The 18,826-nt window shown below is 39.8% G+C and overlaps 1 protein-coding gene and 1 pseudogene across 1 annotated transcript in view; both read right to left on the reverse strand.

The window, feature by feature from the left end:
- Positions 1–18,826, reverse strand: part of TMC1 (transmembrane channel like 1) — a 184,890-nt gene that overhangs the window by 47,199 nt on the left and 118,865 nt on the right. Inside the window, exon 10 of the mRNA XM_070480157.1 lies at positions 2,361–2,503. Within this exon, the coding sequence (XP_070336258.1) occupies positions 2,361–2,503 (143 nt within the window). The remainder of the gene's footprint in view (positions 1–2,360; positions 2,504–18,826) is intronic.
- LOC110128079 (zinc finger protein 131-like) lies at positions 9,351–12,335 on the reverse strand (annotated as a pseudogene).

Here is an 18,826-nt window from a genome sequence, read left to right on the forward strand (position 1 = left end):
CACTTAAAATGTAACTGGTGTTTCAAAGACTTAGTACCAAAAAAAGACAGAAAATATCTCAATAATAATTTTAGATTGATTATATGTTGAAGGAACAGTTTTGATATATAGAGTTAAATAAAATATATTATTAAAATATATTCTACCTATGTATTTGTTTAGGATAGCTGCTGGAATATTTAAATTGCATGTCCCTTGTCTTATATTTCTTTACATGCTATTCTAGATGCTCATACTCATCTGCCAGAAATTATAATAAATGTACAAATCTATTAATGTACAACTACATAACCATGCATAACTACCTTACTGTGAGGGCTATCATATGACCTTACTTCCTATCATGCTGGCTTTGTTTGGTTTTTCAGTAAGCCTATGAATTATAATCCTAATAAAACAGTTACATTAGCACATGCCAGCCATGTTCTAAGAGCTTTGAATGTACTAACTCATTTTGTCCTCATGGCCATCCTAACATCAAGGTGTTATTACACCTCTATGAGAAATAGGAAAGGGTTTCCATGGTAGCTCAGCTGCTAAAGAATCTGCCTGCAATGCAAGAAACCTTGGTTTGATTCCTGGGTTGGGAATACCCCCTAGAGAAGGGATAGGCTACCCTCTCCAGTATTCATGGCTTCCCTGGTAGCTCAGACAGTAAAAAATCTGCCTACAAGGTGGGAGACCTGGGTTTGATACCTGGGTTGGAAAGATACCCTGGAAGAGGGATGGCAGCCCACTCCAGTATTCTTGCCTGGACAAGAATTCATCTCTCTACAGACAGAGAAGCCTGGCAGGCTACAGTCCATGGAGTTACAAAGGGTCAGACACAACTGAATGACTAAGCGACTAAGCACATCACAGAAGCAGGAAAACAGAGCAGTTGAACAATTTGTTAAAGTTCTTTTATAATGGGCTAGAGCAGGTATTTGAATTCATGAAGAATGGCTCATGGCAACCCACTCCAGTATTCTTGCCTGGAGAATCCCATAAACAAAGGAGCGTGGCAGGCTACTGTCCATGAGACGATAAGAGTCGGACACAACTTAGCGACTAAACCACCACCAGAATGGCTCAAGAGACCATTAGAGTATATAGCCTCTGAAGAGTCACTAAAAGAAGCTGAGGAATTGGACATCCATAGATATGCTTCCTCAGGGAAAATGGAGACTAAAGGACTGGTTTGAAATGATACTCACAAGGCCTGTGTGATATAATTGGTACCCTTGACTTTAATCCTGCCAAATCTAAATGGCTAAAAGACCAGAAATATGTTAGATTTTTTGGAATGAGGCACTATTTTAGCAGGTAGACAGATAGTTTACATACTTAGGGTCTCTGATTACACTTGGACAAGTAGATAAAGATTTTGGATACAGGGTCTCCATTAAGGCCTTTTTCAAGTTCTGAAAGGGCTTAAAAATCTAAACGTGATAGTTTTCTCTGGAGAAACCAATAAGTTGGGCAGGGACAGGACGCAAAGCATGTTTCAGACTGTGCCAGAGAGCTCCTGCTCAAGAGGACTTGGACCCTCAAGTAAAGGTCCTTCCCTGCAATGACGCAAAAGCCCAGTTTACCTTGTGCATAGTTAAATAAAAGGGAGACTTCATTGAGATGTTTCAACACTTCTGCTAAACTGGTTCAGAAAATTAGCTAAAAGTTAGGTTATTCACAGCCCTAAATGACTGTGCGAGGTTTCTGCAGTGTCTTCAAGTGAGGTTTTAACAATATATTTCAAACAGGGGGAAAAAATAAGCTGCAGTTTCATCAGTTCCCCCAATGAAATTCTTTCCCATGCTCTTAATAAATCCTCTTCCAAGATAAAATATGATTACACAGTTGATCATGATGATCTCATTGAGGGCCATTTCTTTCTGCTGTCTTACACAGCTGAAATTTTTTGGATGAGTGATTATTCTGTTTTTTGTGGGTGTTTTGCTGTTGTTTTTTTAATGAACAGAGAACAACAGATTCTGCCTATTGAGCTGATCCTGCAAGTCACAAACCTCTCTGCATGCTAAAGAGGGGTCAGCAGCTGTTTTCCTGTCTTGTTTGCAACATTGACTTACACCTTAAAATTATATAAAAGAGCACAATTTTAAAATATGCTTAACCACAAGATAGGCACACAACCATCACTGTGACCCAGTGATATGATCAAAGGCTTGCCCTTGTTTTCAATCCTTTTGTTTGGGAGATGTAGTAGTCTAACATTAGTACAGGTATTAACACCACATTTTATCTCTTATATACTCTGCATTCTCTAGACATCAAACAGAAAAAAAAAATCCAATTCCCAAATTAACTTTCCCATTTGATTCCAGCAATCATTGTTTGCTTCCCAGAAGACCAATGAAACTTACGCTTTAAGGACAACCAGAAAACTGTATCCAATGCACATGATCCCCACCAGAAAATAGGAGAGTGGCAGTCTGAAATTCATCCATCCAATTGTTCGTTTGTTGTCGTAATAGCCATAAAAGAGGACGGAATATTGAGCCAAGCCCTAAAATCCAACAACAAAGCCGCTTAACAGATGCTGTGAAGAGCAACTCAAAGAAAAAAGATCGACTTCTAAGAAGAATAACAAAATGACATTAATTCTCAAACTTGGGAGATGGCTCTGACATGAGCCCTATTGTTTTGTTTCATGGAATGACTGTTTCAGCTGCCACACTGACTGACAGCCTCTTGGTTTACTTGAAATTCAGGGACTTTTAAATAGATCAAATTTTTAACCAAATATAGGCTTGCTCAGCTGTGGAGCCATTACCGTGAAAGGCCCATTGATTGAAACATCAAAACACCCTTCATGGTGTCATTAGATTTACAATTTTAAGAGCTTGCTTAATATTGGGGGGAAATCTGAAACGTGCTTCCTCAAAGTTTCATGGCAGGTTTCCATTTTCAGTCACCTAAGCCACAGTTAGATTTGTTCTCCATAAGCTACAGAGGCCATGTCTCAGCTCACACTTAGCAAAAACAAGGAGCAGATGAGACGACACTGGAACCAATATATACAACCTTCTATTCATCAAGACTATTATCCCCGAATGAGCATGTTTATTCATACAACTACATACTCTTTCCCAAAAATTATCTGCCAGGGTTGGCATCACTGTCTTCCAAAGCCAACTAAGCAACTGCTCTCTATACATAGAACATTGCATATTTTGATGCTGTTTCCCTTATAATATTCTTCATCTTTCTCTCCTCTCATTCACTGTGTTCTTCACTCTTAGTTTGGAGGCTTTGTTTCTGTATTACTATCCATCCACTTCCCCCTCTTCTCTCTGGCAATAATTTAAAACTACTATGCTTTGTTAAGTGAGAGGATAATTGCAGTAATAATACCAACCAATAAATTTGACTGAGCAGGGACTTCCCTGGTGGCACAGTGGGAAAGAATTGCCTGCCAGTGCAGGGGACATGGATTTGATCCCTGCTCTGGGAAAATTACACACGCCAGGGAGCAACTAAGTCCATGGGCCAAAACTACTGAGCCTAGAGCTCCCCAGCAGGAGAGGACACCACAGTGAGAAGCCTGCACACCACCACAAAGACAAAGTACAGCCAAAAATAATAAATAAAATAAATAAATCATTTTTAAAAATAAATAAAGATAAGCTTTATTGAGCAGTTAGAGTTTGCTGAATACTTCATCTTACAGAATCCTCACAAGCACCCTCTTGAAGCGGCTCCTGTTAGCGGATCATCTTCCTCTAGTTTTGTTACTTTCCACTTAGAGAAGACCCATAAGTGCAACACTCCAAGCCCCTCTCCACTGCCTCATACCAGCTCCAGGGAGGAGAACCTCATCTGATAATAGAGCATGGCTGAGGAATGGGGACAAGGTGGGGTACCACTCTTCCTCCTCCTTTGAGATCACCCTCTGTGTTCTGTCCCTGTGAGGGGCACCCTCTCCTGGTCTAGGACAGCTGGGTAGGACACTGTTCTGCAGCTCACTTGCCCATGAAAAGATGCATATTCTTCAATATCCCAGCTTTAACAATGATAAAGGTGACATGTTGACCTCCATCTGTCTGTTTGTCTTATTTCTGGTTAGTTTACAACCCGAGCTGACAACGCATGTGGTATTATTTACCATGACTCTCCCCCTGCAAAAGGACACTATAGTTTTACATCTACTTTGCAGATGAAGAAACTGAGTTTTAGAGAAGTTAAGTTACTTGTCCATGTTCACGCAGCTAGTAAGCAACAGTCTGAACCTGACCTGGGTCTAATTTTAAATCTTTATACTTAACCACTGTGCTATACTGCTTCTCCTATGTTCTCTTTGCCTACCAGGTCTTGCATCATACTAAGGTCTTATCTATCCAGGAAAACAATGAAACTGAAGCCCCAGGACCCCTGGATTGGTTCAGAGTGGTTCCAGGATCCCTGGACACTCCTTTTGAAAAGATTTCAAAGCGCCTCATCCCCATCCTTGAAGGGCCTCATTCTCCCTTGTATAAACATTACAAGCTGACTTCTTTTTCTAATTCATAACAACCGTACTGGGATTAAAAGCCACCTCCAAAACAACATAAAAGGAGAAAGGAGATATGCAGCCAACATCTGGTGAGCTTGTTAAGTTAGCACAATAGCTACCAGGGCAGCTAACTCATCTGGCATATGTATTACTCAGCATATGTTCAATGGTGGCACTACATAAATATTAGATCACAACCAAAGTGGGTAAGGTCCCTTTTTTTTTGAATCCTGATTATTTCACAAAGGTTTCTTCAGTTGGCCTATTTCTACCTATGCAGTGAGGCATGTAAATAAAAGAGGAGGTACTATTGAAGAGTACAATTTTTAAAAGCTTTATCCAGTCCCTCTCAGTGGCATATTGAGGGGTGGTTTTAAACACGCTGAAAGGCTTAAAAGAAGATTCTCCCTTCCCTTCCACCCTATGGGCCCACCACAAGCCATACATCTTTCCCTTTCCCTTAAAGCTCCAACAGCAGACATCTGGAAGTGACTAAAATAGCAACGACTCCTAGCCTAGCCAAGGTTCCACTCGGTTTCCATGTCAGCGCACATGGCTTTTCCTGTGGGAACACTGTTCCATCCCCAAATCTGTGACAGAGAAACCACAGCCAGAGCCAAGTTTCAAATGAGCACAGAAAATTCCTGTCCAATTCTGGGCTCCGGGCTTGCACATCATCTACTAAGTCTCTAATTTCGATCTGAATGCTATGCTGCTGCTGGTCTAGAGCATAGTCACCAACACGCATCCACGAGAATGTTTGGATGTTTTGGTCACAGGTAATAATGTACTTATTTATCTAACTAATTTTTAATGAGAACATATTTGCTAAATGTTACACATAGATGGAATGGGAGACTGGATTACAGAGACCCTTAAGAAAAGTTCTACATGCAAATCCCTTTTAAACCATACTGGCTTCTGTAAAGAAAAATTCCATTTGCCTTTTGTGTCATGATCCACAACTGACAAAAATGGTGGAACTTCTAGATCATATGCCCAACACCTATTACACATCTCACTCCATTTGAATGTTCCACAGGAATCTTGACCATAGTACATTTTAAAAGTTCTCCCACATTTTAAAAGCTTTTCCCTCTTACCTCAGGAAATGAACCACCAACCCACGATTACCTCGGCCAGAAACTTGGACATTTTCACTATCTTCCCATGTTTGTACCCATGAGATGCATGCAGCCACTCACTAAGCCCTTAGTTTCTGCCTCATCACCTTATCTGATACTCGTCCTTTCCCTGTATACCACCACCATTCACAGGACTCCCTGCCTTCAACTTAGGAAAACAAACCAATGCCATATTCACAGAGAGTCTTCTAAAGGGTAACTCTGACCATGTTTCTATCCTAATTCAAAACCGTCATGTTCTCCACTGCCTAGTGAATAAAGTCTGAGTCTTCAGCACAATTAATGAGGCTGTCCTGCCTGATTATACCCTTGTTTTTCATATGGCATGCTCATCTTCCACCACTCTTCTCTCTCCTTACATACCAGCTTGGCTGAATCACTCATAGATATTGAGTGCACAGCACTGTTTATTGCCTCCATACCTTTGTACATACTGATCCCTCTGCTAAGAATACTATTCCCTGTTATTCTCCCCATTTCAGAGCCCAGGTTATTCCTTCTGTTTCTTTAAAATAGGTGAAAATACCTTTGTAAAGACTTTACTGACCTCTAGACCACAGCCAGGTGTATGAGGAAATTAATGATCATTTCTTTCATTTGCACAAAGTGCCACTAGATGACCTTCACCCCATTCCTCCTCTAGCTTTTTACTCACTCCACCCCAGGGAAGATATAGTGACATCTCTGATAGGTCAATGAATTAACTTGGCTCGCCTTTCAAATTTAGAATTCAGAAGAGAAACAGAGTTACTGTTTACCGGATCCTCTAAGTGTCGGGAGCCAAGAAGAGGACAAGCGAACGCCCCGCCCATGACAAGGCTCTGGGTAAAGGTCATGGACCCAAGGAGGCCATGAACCCAGGGGAATCCAAGTCCAGTAGGCTCCGGGACACTCCCTATTCTTGCTATATGTGTCTTGTCTGTGCTAATACTCTTTCTTGGAATTCTTGGTGGTTTTTCGCTGTTCCTGGTAGACCTCGGGGAAGGTCCCAGGGACATCTCTAGGGTGTAAACGTCTGGGGGCTTCCCAGAAGAGTTAGGCTTACTCTGCCCCCAGGGAGATGGGAACCATATGAATAACCTGGTATGCGGGAGGTATTTAGATTTAGGCCATTTATAGATATGTGGGATTTTATATATAGGAGGTATATTAGGGAATATGGAAATAGATTAGAAGTTAAAACTGCTTATAAATGTGATTATGAATCCCATCCCTGGACACGCAAACACTATTAGATTTAGTTGTAAGTTTAATAACCACACAATGCCAAAATTCTCATTTTGTAGAGTAAGGGTTAAGGCAGCTGCGATGCTGCTGCTACTCCATTTCCCCTGCCCATGGTGTGCCTGGGAGTACACTAGGAAGTAGTGTTAGTGCTATAGGTATCATAGACGGCTGTGTGAAAATAGAATGAATTATGGCTTGTAGATTAAATAGTAAGCAAGATATTGTAGTATGTGTATAATATAAAGGTTAAGTTTTTATAGTAGGTAAACTTATAATAGAAACTATAGTGGTTAAGTGATTGATTATATTGTAAAACTGTTAAAATATTTTTTGCCTGTAGCTATGTGTTTCTTTGTAGCTGACGTTTGTCCATTCAAGTGAAGCAGTGAAGCAAGAAGAACGTTTAAACCTGAAAACAGAGTGGGCTAAGAGGTCCAAAACAATCCTTGTCACGCACCACTAGGGACGGAAGATTTTGTACCCTGGGAAATTATGTCTTGGAAAATATCCCCTGACTTGTTTTGCTGATCTAAGGGGGACGTCATTTGGAAAGATCTGAAAACAATAATTCGTACCTTGGCCCCAGTAGAAAAAAAGATATATAAGGTGTTAGAGAAAAAATAAAGGAAGAAGAAGTTTTTCCACTGCAACTGTGTGTGTGTGTGTGTGTGTGTGTGTGTGTGTGTGTGCATTCGCCGACGCTGCTCATCCCAAGGGTTCCCTGGACCAGCGGAGGCTGGACCCCCGCATCTAAGAAAGCCAGTAAACTGAATCCCAGTAAACTCCAACCCTGAATCCTCCTTCGTTATGCCTCCATGTACCAGGACAAACATCTGTGAGCCTGAGGTTGTCACCTTGTATGGCATTCATTTGTTTGCATGTCCAAATAGACCACAATGTCCCTAAAGACAGGGAGTATATATCATCTTTGTATTTCTAGCATCCCACACTCATCTTTGTGGAATGGTTAAATGAACAGAGAAATTGCTTCTGGTAGTCATTAGCAATCCTCAGTTCAGTTCAGTTCAGTTCAGTCACTCAGTCGTGTCCGACTCTTTGTGACCCCATGAATCGCAGCACGCTAGGCCTCCCTGTCCATCACCAACTCCTGGAGTTTACTCAAACTCATGCCCATCGAGTTGGTGATGCCATCCAACCATCTCATCCTCTGCCGTCCCCTTCTCCTCCTGCCCCCAATCCCTCCCAGCATCAGGGTCTTTTCCAATGAGTCAACTCTTTGCATGAGGTAGCCAAAGTACTGGAGTTTCAGCTTCAGCGTCAGTCCTTCCAATGAACACCCAGGACTGATCTCCTTCAGGATGGACTGGTTGGATCTCCTTGCAGTCCAAGGGACTCTCAAGAATCTCCAACACCATAGTTCAAAAGCATCAACTTTTCGGCACTCAGCTTTCTTCACTGTCCAACTCTCACATCCATACATGACCACTGGAAAAACCATAGCCTTGACCAGACAGAACTTTGTTGGCGAAGTAATGTCTCTGCTTTTTAATATGCTATCCAGGTTGGTCATAACTTTCCTTCCAAGGAGTAAGCATCTTTTAATTTCATGGCTGCAGTGAAGCTCCTTCAAATTATCATCTAAACCACCCTTTTCTATCATTCTGCTCTCTACTACTCATTTTAATAAAATAGAGTAAATCATTCAAGACAGAAACATGAAAATGATGATCTTATGTTGGGATTAAATGAGTCAAAACACCAAGAAAATATCTGACAAAACTCTTCAATTTTTCCTACTGTCTAAATGCCTAAAACTCTTATAAATGAGACAATCCCGGTGCTATAAAATGAGATGCTACATGTGATTTCTTTCTTCATAGGAAAAATGATCTTTTATTTCACAAGAGGAGATTAAAGGGACTATATTATGGGGTGTTGTTGTTCTATATAAATCTGCCCACTACTTCTTTAAAGTCATGAAATGTCAAGTCATACATGAAAAGTGATCCGGGTAGTTGTCTAGACACAGGTTGTACTGGGAACACTTTAGTATTACCTAGTATTTAAATATTCTCTTAGTATTTAACAAGGAGTTTTTGAGGAAATAAAAATACCCCCAAAATGTAGAGGAAATATTGAAATGACTTAGAAAAAACTTAAATTCAGAAGTTTTAAAATCCAATATGAACAGCATACATTTTATTTCAAATATTTAAGATTATCAAATGCAAATAGTTTCAAGTACAATATATAAGCAAATAATATCCATAAGTGATATATGATGATGAAATATCAGAGTTTTTAATGATTTCAAAAGTTTGTAAACTTAAGTAATCTACTTGTCACAGCTGAAGTATTAGACTCATAACTTGGGGTTGCTTGTTATATTACAGAATATAATTTAATAGGTTGTAAGATTCTAATCTAACTCAACAACTCAGCCTTTCAGCTGAATTTACCAAGCTCAGCCTATTAGGTTGGTGCCAATATTTAGATATCAGCAAATTCCTCCCAGCTAAACTGAGCTCTTCTTTTTTTTTTTTTTTTCTGTAGTTGTTATATTTTATTTTCCAAGTAATACTGATTAAAAATATTTACACACCTACTTTTTAAGTCCACAGTTTAGCACTCTTATTTGTATGGCTTTAAAAGTTATAGCACAAAATCTTTACATTAAGGATTGGGGAAAAGATTCATTCAAAACAAAGCCTGATATATTATATACATGTTTTTCTCTGTACTTTATTTTAAATACATTAATTTTTAAATGATGCTCATCTTGTTTTCATCTGGTGGTAAAATTACTAGTGCAACTTTTCATCAAAATAAAGTTTACCACAGATATAAATGAATTTTTCCAATTGAAAATGGCCCTTCAGCTGCCATTAAATGAACTTTCTCAATCTAAGTGAAAAAGAATTGGTAGCTGTCATCATAGGAAAAAAAATATAAAGTACTACAGCATCACCTACACTGCTTACAACACAAATTTTGAAAGAACTAGAGATGCTTTATAGAAGTTTAGTTGGTTTTGAAAAGGCACATGGGTGTGTGTGTGTGTGTTTTTTTAAACATTCTAGAAATTCGCCACCACCACTCTGTTTCTGTTGCAGAGATGACATCTATTACTATCCATCAGGGCAGACAAGGATGTTGTTCAAGCTAAAGGAAGCCAGAAGCCAAAATTTAACTGCACAGTAACAATGCACTTTTCTTCATGCAGTCTTGTTTCCTATATATTCAAATTTTCTAACATGCATTAGAATACATAAACTTGTATTCTAATGATTTTACATTTGATTTTACAACATGGTGGGGGGGGGGACGACTTGAGGAAGGACATGACCAGGGAAAGAGAGTAAGAACTCTTACCACAATGAAAATATACATTCGTACCCAACTATATAATAAGAATATAATCCATTTTAAGTTTTCTAGAAATATACTTCTCAAAGCTTCCCATTCACTTACGGGAAAGATCCCTCCTCTGTGGCAAAGTGGGGGGAAATCAGTCTGCTTCCATAGAAACAGTTCAGCACAACAGGAAAGTTTAACTTTGGTCCACATGTCTGTTAGCGTAAGGACAGTCACACTGCCCATCATCAGTTCAAAAACCCAACAGATAACTTTAAAAATATATGCATTTGTTATTTCATTCTAAAACTGGCATAGGTGTTCTGTTCTCATTTCCTGCCTTTTTGGCTTGGGAATCCACTGTTGATTTGGTCTCTAAAGCCTCAGCATCTTCGTGTTCTTCTGTAGCAGCCTCAGCAGCATCTGCCTGGGTAGGCTCTCTCTCCTCTTGGTTCATGATTTCAGGGGTCACTTGATCCAAGTCTGCTTCTAGAAGCTCAGTTTGTACTTCCACTGGCATCTGATTTACCTGTTCAACATGCAGCTCCTCTACATGGACTTCAGTACCTTCTTCAGTCTGAATTCGCCCCACTTCTAGATAACTTACCTGGACCTGCTCTGGAAGCTCACTCATGTGCGACTCGTGCACTTGGCTGTCCTGGAGCAGATCTGGATGGACCTGTTCCACAGTCACTTGTGCTGAGTCCACCTGAACCTGGAGCAGTGGTAACACATGCACCTTCCCAACTTGTTCTATAATAGTCATTGACGTCACAGGTTCAGTTTGCACACGTGTTTCTACTGAAAGAACTTCTTCAGTTACCAGGCGCTCTGAAATATTATGAGTATCACTGAGATGCCTCCTTAATTCATTTCCTTGCATAAACCACAAGTCACACAGAGTACAATGGTTGGGTTTATCTCCAGTGTGTATCACCAGGTGATCTTTGAACTGGTCCCAGCTGTTAAACACACTATTACAGACCTGACATTCATAGAGCTTCTTTCTCCCCTTTTTGGCTCCCACTCCAGTTTGGCATGCAGTCAAGTGACATTTGAGGGTACTATTTCTAGCAAATCGTTCATGACAATTTGGACATTCAAAAGGTTTTTCACGTGGAACCGACACAGTCAAGGAATAACTCTGAGCTGTGTTTTTTCCCTGTATGTTTTCGAAGATGCTCTTTAAAATGTCCAAAGTGGTCAAACTGCTTCTCACAGTACTGACATATGTGTATTTTTTTCCCAGTTCTCTGCTTCTTACTGACTCCACCTTCTTCCAGGTGGTAACAACTGAGGTGCTGTTTCCACGCGCTCTCCCGAAGATACCTTTTATTGCATATTTCACACTTGAAACTCTCAGTGGAGTGTGATTTCATGTGTTCCTTCTACCTGTTTGCTTGTGGGGTCAGATGCACAGCCGTCTTCATCTTTAATCTGCCCTTTTCTATCGCCTTGGCGGTACTTGCTGGTAATATCTGCCAACAATGCCAGAGCGGAATCATCAGAGGAACCTGTGCTCTGAATGTACTTTATGGACTGCTTGGCAGAAGCCACTTCCTCCAACGTTTCGATGCCTTCATCTTCCACTTCGATTGTGCCTTCGGCAATCTCCACCTCAATTTCAACAGGTTCAGATTCTGCAGATGGCAATGACTCAGTGATAACATTTGAAGTTTCTGCAATCTTTCTTTTTTTTGCTTCATTTTTCCCTGTGGTATTTTCCTCTAGTGGAGCTGAGTTTTCTTTGTTTCTGACTTCAAGGGCTTTGATAGCTTCTAGCATCTGTAGAAACTCTGCTGCTTTCCATACATCATTGGCTTCTTCTTCTCCTTGTATCATTAACTTTGCTGTATATGTGAACTCAATCAAATGACGAAAGGCCATTTTACTAACACCTTCTATCTCCACCAAAGGTTCCTGAGTAAACTCCTGAAAGAATTTATAGAAGAACTTGCTGCAAGCAGCCAAAACAGCCTTGTGGGCCTTAAAATGGTGTCCGTCGACAATCAGGGTGATGTCAGTAAACCGGTCCTGCTCTCGCTGTTCATTCAATCGGTCCAGGATCATTTTATGATGTTCAGGGAACTCCTGAAGGCATTCCATCGTCTCTTCGGCCTCCATGGCCGTCCGGTTGCTTCTGGGAAGGAGGAGCGGCCCGGGCCTCTAAACTGAGCTCTTCTAAACAATCTTAGTCTCTCACCTCTGGACATATAGATAGACTCACCTTTGATCTCCTCACATCAATTTTGCCTTTCCCCAACCTGCTGATCTTTTCAAAATCCAAGTTTGATAATGTCACTACTCACTCACCACTCAAATTATTTTCAATTACTCTGAGAAAAAGTAAAGTGTTATGGTCTAGATTCTAGATGGTCTCACATGCTTTAATATCCTTTTATCTCTCTAACGATATCTGTCCCTGATGCCCCTTCACATTCTCAGCTTTAGTTTCACCAGCCTTCATTCTGTCCTTTAAATAAGGCAACCCTCTCTCATCACAGGACCTTTGCAGATGCTGATCTCACTGCCTAGAACATCTATTCTTTCTGGTTCTTCAAAGCCCAATTCAAATGTTACTTTCTCAGAAAAACTCCTGCTCTTATCTACCTCCCTCTCTTAGGCCATAAACCAAGTTTCCTGATACATGTTCTCTTAATACTGTTTAGCTTTCTTTCATAGCACATGGCACAGTTGCAATTACATTTATTTTTATGATTATTTGATTGCAGAGGTTTTGTTGGTTTTTGTTCACCTTTGCTTAATGCCTGGCATACTACCTGGCACCTGGAAAATCTTCAATAAATGTTCACTTAATTAATCAGAAGAAGACTTGTTTCTGTGATCGTTTCTAAAGAAGAAAACAACATTTTCATGTTGTAAGTATAGTATTAGGATCATAGGCATTCCAAAGTTTTGCAAAAAGAAAGTTCGTCTTTTGTTTGGCAGGTACAGCTTAAAGGAGATGCTGAAAAATAGGAGTTATTGCTAAAGCAAAGAAAGAAGATCCCAAGGAATCAGTTCTCCAAATTCAGGAGAACAAAAGGATACCAAGAAAGCTAAGAGTAAACCCAAGGATCTTTCCTATTACAGGCTATAAAGGTGTCATAAACAAGTCCAGAAGTAGTAGGTTAAGAAGCCTGTGAAGCAAGAAAAAGACCTATGAATGGGAGCAGAATTTGATATGCCTCATTTTAAACCAACCCTAATGAGCCTGTTGAATCAGACAGACCTGCACTGGACACTGAGGAAGTAAAGCAAATGTGGGAGCCAGGAGTGAACAGCCCTCAGATGCTGCCAATCCCAGCACCATATGCATGAGCAGCACCTGCCTCTGTTCAGCGCAGCCTTCATAAGAGTTTCATCATGTCCACAGGTGAGAGGATGCGCACCCCTTCCAACCTGAGGATCTCCATCCCAGGGAAGAGCCATGTCTCTGGATGGACTTTGGAATCTATAGGAGGCTTACAGCCTGGCACGGGGTAATACTTTTGCCCTCACTGGGGAATTATTTATGTTCTAGGAGTTCAGAGTCTGTTAAATCAGCTTTGGGCTAGCCTGAGACAATAGCCTTGGCTAAGGGGCCATGCCTTGAAACTTGTTGAAACTAAGTAATCCCAATATGGGCTTCCTTGGTGGCTCAGTGGGTAAAGAATAGACTGCCTGCAATGCAGGAGACACGGGCTCAATCCCTGGGTTGAGAAGATCCTCTGGAGAAGGAAATGGCAACCCACTCCAGTATTCTTGCCTGGGAAATCCCAGGACAGAGGAGTCTGGTGGGCTACCCCCCATGGGGTCTCAAGAGTAGACACCATCAACAACAATATAGCAGTTGCTAAGACCTCCTTCAAAAGACAGTGACATGGAAAAAGGAAGACAAAAAATACAAACTTCCAGTTATAAAATAAGGAAGTCATGGGGATATAACATACAGCATGGTGACTATAGTTAATAATATTGTATTGCATATCTGAAAACCGCTAAACAATCATGGACAAAGTGGCTTACCATTTTAGTAAACAGAGGACAATGCAGCCATCAAACCATTCGCCGCTGCAGGTACCCTCAACCATACACTTTTAAGACAATTCAGAAGAGAAAAATAGGATACCAGTCCTAGATATTTAAGAACCATATCAAACGAATCATTTCAATGAAACCAGACTCTTGCATCTTCCTCATACAAACAAATGCACTAGAATTATTAACTTGAGAGGTTTGCTTTTTGTGATTAGCAGTAATCCTTTTATGTTCCACTATATGGGCTGTGTTTTGTTTTTGTTTTTTCCCAGTAAAGAATCCCATATATCCTGACTCTTCCCTTACCTCTTTGGAACAACCCCTTAGAGTGATATGAGAGACTGCCACCCCAAACTATGAACCTCAGTAAAGCCACTGAATAAAGCACAATTTTCAACTTTCAGGTTATACATTGTTTTCAGTAGACAGAGCAAATCTTAAAATTTCTCATCACAAGAAAAACAAATTCTGTAACTATGTTATGTACAGTAAGAGACAAAACTAGACTTATTGTGGTAACCATTTGCAACATATATATAAATATTAAATCATGATGCTATATACCTTAGAATGAATATAATGTTTTAGTCAATTTTACCTCAATTTTAAAAAGGGGAGCTCCCTAAAAACAAAGATGCATTTGAACTACTGAAATATTTCTAAAGAAAGGATGCAGCATTCCATATGTGAATCACAAAAATATCTCTTCTAACTGTGGCTGGTACAGTAAGAGATGAAGGAACTTCGAGAACTGAGACTGTCTGAGAGGACACTCTCGCTTTATTATTATTTTTTTTTTACCGTTTTAAAAAAATTTTTTTATTTTTTCATTTATTTTTATTAGTTGGAGGCTAATTACTTTACAATATTGCAGTGGTTTTTGTCATACATTGACATGAATCAGCCATGGATTTACATGTGTTACCCATCCCGATCCCCCCCTCCCACCTCCCTCTCCACCCGATCCCTCTGGGTCTTCCCAGTGCACCAGGCCCGAGCACTTGTCTCATGCATCCAACCTGGGCTGGTGATCTCTTTCACCCTAGATAATATACATGTTTCGATGCTGTCCTCTTGAAACATCCCACCCTCGCCTTCTCCCACAGAGTTCACAAGTCTGTTCTATATATCTGTGTCTCTTTTTCTGCTTTGCATATAGGGTTATCGTTATCATCTCTCTAAATTCCATATATATGTGTTAGTATACTGTAATGGTCTTTATCTTTCTGGCTTACTTCACTCTGTATAATGGGCTCCAGTTTCATCCATCTCATTAGAACTGATTCAAATGTATTCTTTTTAATGGCTGAGTAATATTCCATGGTGTATATGTACCACAGCTTCCTCATCCATTTGTCTACTGATGGGCATCTGGGTTGCTTCCATGTCCTGGCTATTATAAACAGTGCTGCGATGAATATTGGGGTGCACGTGTCTCTTTCAGATCTGGTTTCCTCGGTGTGTATGCCCAGAAGTGGGATTGCTGGGTCATATGGCAGTTCTATTTCCAGTTTTTTAAGAAATCTCCACACTGTTCTCCATAGCGGCTGTACTAGTTTGCATTCCCACCAAGAGTGTAAGAGGGTTCCCTTTTCTCCAGACCCTCTCCAGCATTTATTGCTTGTAGACTTTTGGATAGCAGCCATCCTGACTGGCGTGTAATGGTACCTCATTGTGGTTTTGATTTGCGTTTCTCTGATAATGAGTGATGTTGAGCATCTTTTCATGTGTTTTTTAGCCATCTGTATGTCTTCCTTGGAGAAATGTCTGTTGAGTTCTTTGGCCCATTTTTTGATTGGGTCATTTATTTTTCTGGAGTTGAGCTGGAGGAGTTGCTTGTATATTTTTGAGATTAATCCTTTGTCTGTAGCTTCATTTGCTATTATTTTCTCCCAGTCTGAGGGCTGTCTTTTCACCTTGCTTATAGTTTCCTTTGTTGTGCAAAAGCTTTTAAGTTTCATTAGGTCCCATTTGTTTATTTTTGCTTTTGTTTCTAAAATTCTGGGGTGTGGGTCATAGAGGATCCTGTTGTGATTTATGTTGGAGAGTGTTTTGCCTATGTTCTCCTCTAGGAGTTTTATAGTTTCTGGTCTTACGTTTAGATCTTTAATCCATTTTGAGTTTATTTTTGGGACACTCTCGCTTTAGATCACTACTTAAAAGAAACATTGATGCCAATAAAACAAGGACCTGAACTGCTGTTTATTAACATTTAGACTGTGACAGTCTCCTTTGAGGATAAACCTCAAAAATGGGATGTGGCAAAAGTGGGCAGAAGGCACAGGCTTAGGATGATATATTAGAGTAAAACAAACAGTTTTACATTGTCAGCCACATTTTAGTTTGCATTTCAAAATTTCAATTAAAGAAGTTAATTATCTGTGCCATCTTTGGGAAACCAGTGAGTCTCCCTGAGTCCCAGTCTCCTCAAATATAAAAAGATTATTGATCTTCATTTTGAAGGATTGTTATAAAGATAAAACTTAATGTATGTGCCTATTTAATACATAATGGATATAAACTTTCCTCTCCTCTCCACAGCCCCCATATCTATGATGACCAGGGGAAAAGGGAAGACAAAGTTTGACTCATCATTTATCTCCATCCACAATGTACAAAATGCCCTCAAGCTGGAAAGTTAAATGCATTTCCCTTTACTCACTACTCAAATCTTTATCCACATGATCTCTCTGTCTGATAACAGCTCAAGCTCATTCCAAATTCCACCTCAGTCCCTCCTTTTCTCTCTCACAAGAATATCAAAGCTCTATAGTCTCTTCATCATTCTTACATCATTCTGTGTCTCCAAATATGCCAACAAAGACATCCTCTTCTTACTGACTTAAACCTGTTCTTCTAGTTCTATTGCTTCAAATAATACTATTTCTGTCAATTTGATTCATAATATCCATATTATACCTCTTTCCTATTTCTTACTATTTTAATAAAATATACTTTCCTCTTACCCAGTAAGACCCACCACTGGGTATATACTAAAAATAACTTAAAAATTGGTGCTTTGTAAATGGTGACTTTGAGAATCCATAAGACTGGCTGGCCTTGCATGTATCAAACAGTACTCAACTGCTATTAATTACAGGGAATTTGGATGACCTCCAAGGGAATACTTCTGAGTGAGGAGGGGGAGCATCCAGAGAGACATTCCAAGGTTCTAACATGAACTCAACAGAGAAGCAGCTCCCCACAAACTTGCCATCTCCACCCTGAAAATTTTCTGATCATTCCAGACTTATAGGGTCTTCTACCACAAGAGGTCATGCTTGCATCTATTTTACAGTATTCTATAAGTTGATTCTGCTTTTCTTTACCTGTGTCTGTATGACACTGCTTACCTAATCTGATATATTAACATTCTTAAATGAAGGGAAAAAAGCTCATGTTCTGATTAGATCACTTAAGCACCAGTCATCTCTACCCTGGGCCTAAAACTTTTTCTCCTGGCATCTCTGGGCTCTTTGGAAGTACAGAATTCTGGGTTTCCAGGGACCTCAAGGACATCTGGTTAAAGGTTTCCGCCATGGTACTATGATAGATGAAATAGTGGGCTGTCCAGTTAGTCCACTTGATAATACAGAGAGGACATCTCTATCAGGTAACTGTTCAGAGCAGCAAGTAAAAAATTCAGGCAAAGTTAAACATTGAACCTTTTTACTTGAGAAGCTAAGAACTGCATGTTTATTATAAAAGGTGGAAATGGAATCCAACTGCTCAACTCCTTTTTCCCTTGCAAGATACAACATTAAATGGAGTCAGTCTGTGTTCCAGAAACTGTCAATGAGAAGGATGTTGGAAATTATGACGAAAAAAATGACTGATGTGATATAAGACAGAGAAAGAATACTAGATTAAGAGGCTTTTATTAGCCATAAGACCTTAAACATGCTTCTATGACTCAACATTTCCCTAACTTTATAATGTGGGACATGGGATAGAAAGTCTCTATGGGATTAGAGCTCTCATTACTCTCTTAAATCTATTATTTGTGATATGTCAAACAATTGAGTGATCGCAGTTCTCAGAAAAAATTAAGAAATAAGTGCATGCCATCACTTTAATGACTTTTTTTCTTGACCTTTCAATAATCTCTCATGGCCTTTGAATAATTTCTAGGTTGGCCTAAGTGAATGTTATAGGATATTCCTGTTTCCATCTTCTTCTATCCATGGTAAATAGTATTTCACCAAACTGGGAACTTCCTTAGTGGTCCAGTGGCTGAGATTCTGCGATCTCAGTGCAGAGGGCATGGGTTCAGTCCCTGGTCAGGGAGTTAGATCTCACACACTGCAATGAAAAGATGCTGCATGCCACAACTAAGACCTGGTGCACAAATAAAAAATAATATTTCACCAAACCATACAGGAGAAAGCTGTTGAGAGTAGTAATAAAAATCTTAGAAAGCATACTTTTGCCCAAACCTTTCCTCTAGTTTCCTCCTGTGTTCACCTCCTAGACTCTCTAGTCCACTCTCCCAGCGCCAGCTTCCTCTTTGTCTTTCTCAGTTAATTAACACCTCTAAAATCTCAAACAGACATTGTTTGCAAAATGGACATTGTTTCGTTTCAGTTACTTGACAAATTTGTAAGTGTAGAAACTTCAAAACTATGTGTTT

The sequence above is a fragment of the Odocoileus virginianus genome, chromosome 18 (genome assembly GCF_023699985.2).
Source record: "Odocoileus virginianus isolate 20LAN1187 ecotype Illinois chromosome 18, Ovbor_1.2, whole genome shotgun sequence".
NCBI lineage: Eukaryota > Metazoa > Chordata > Mammalia > Artiodactyla > Cervidae > Odocoileus > Odocoileus virginianus.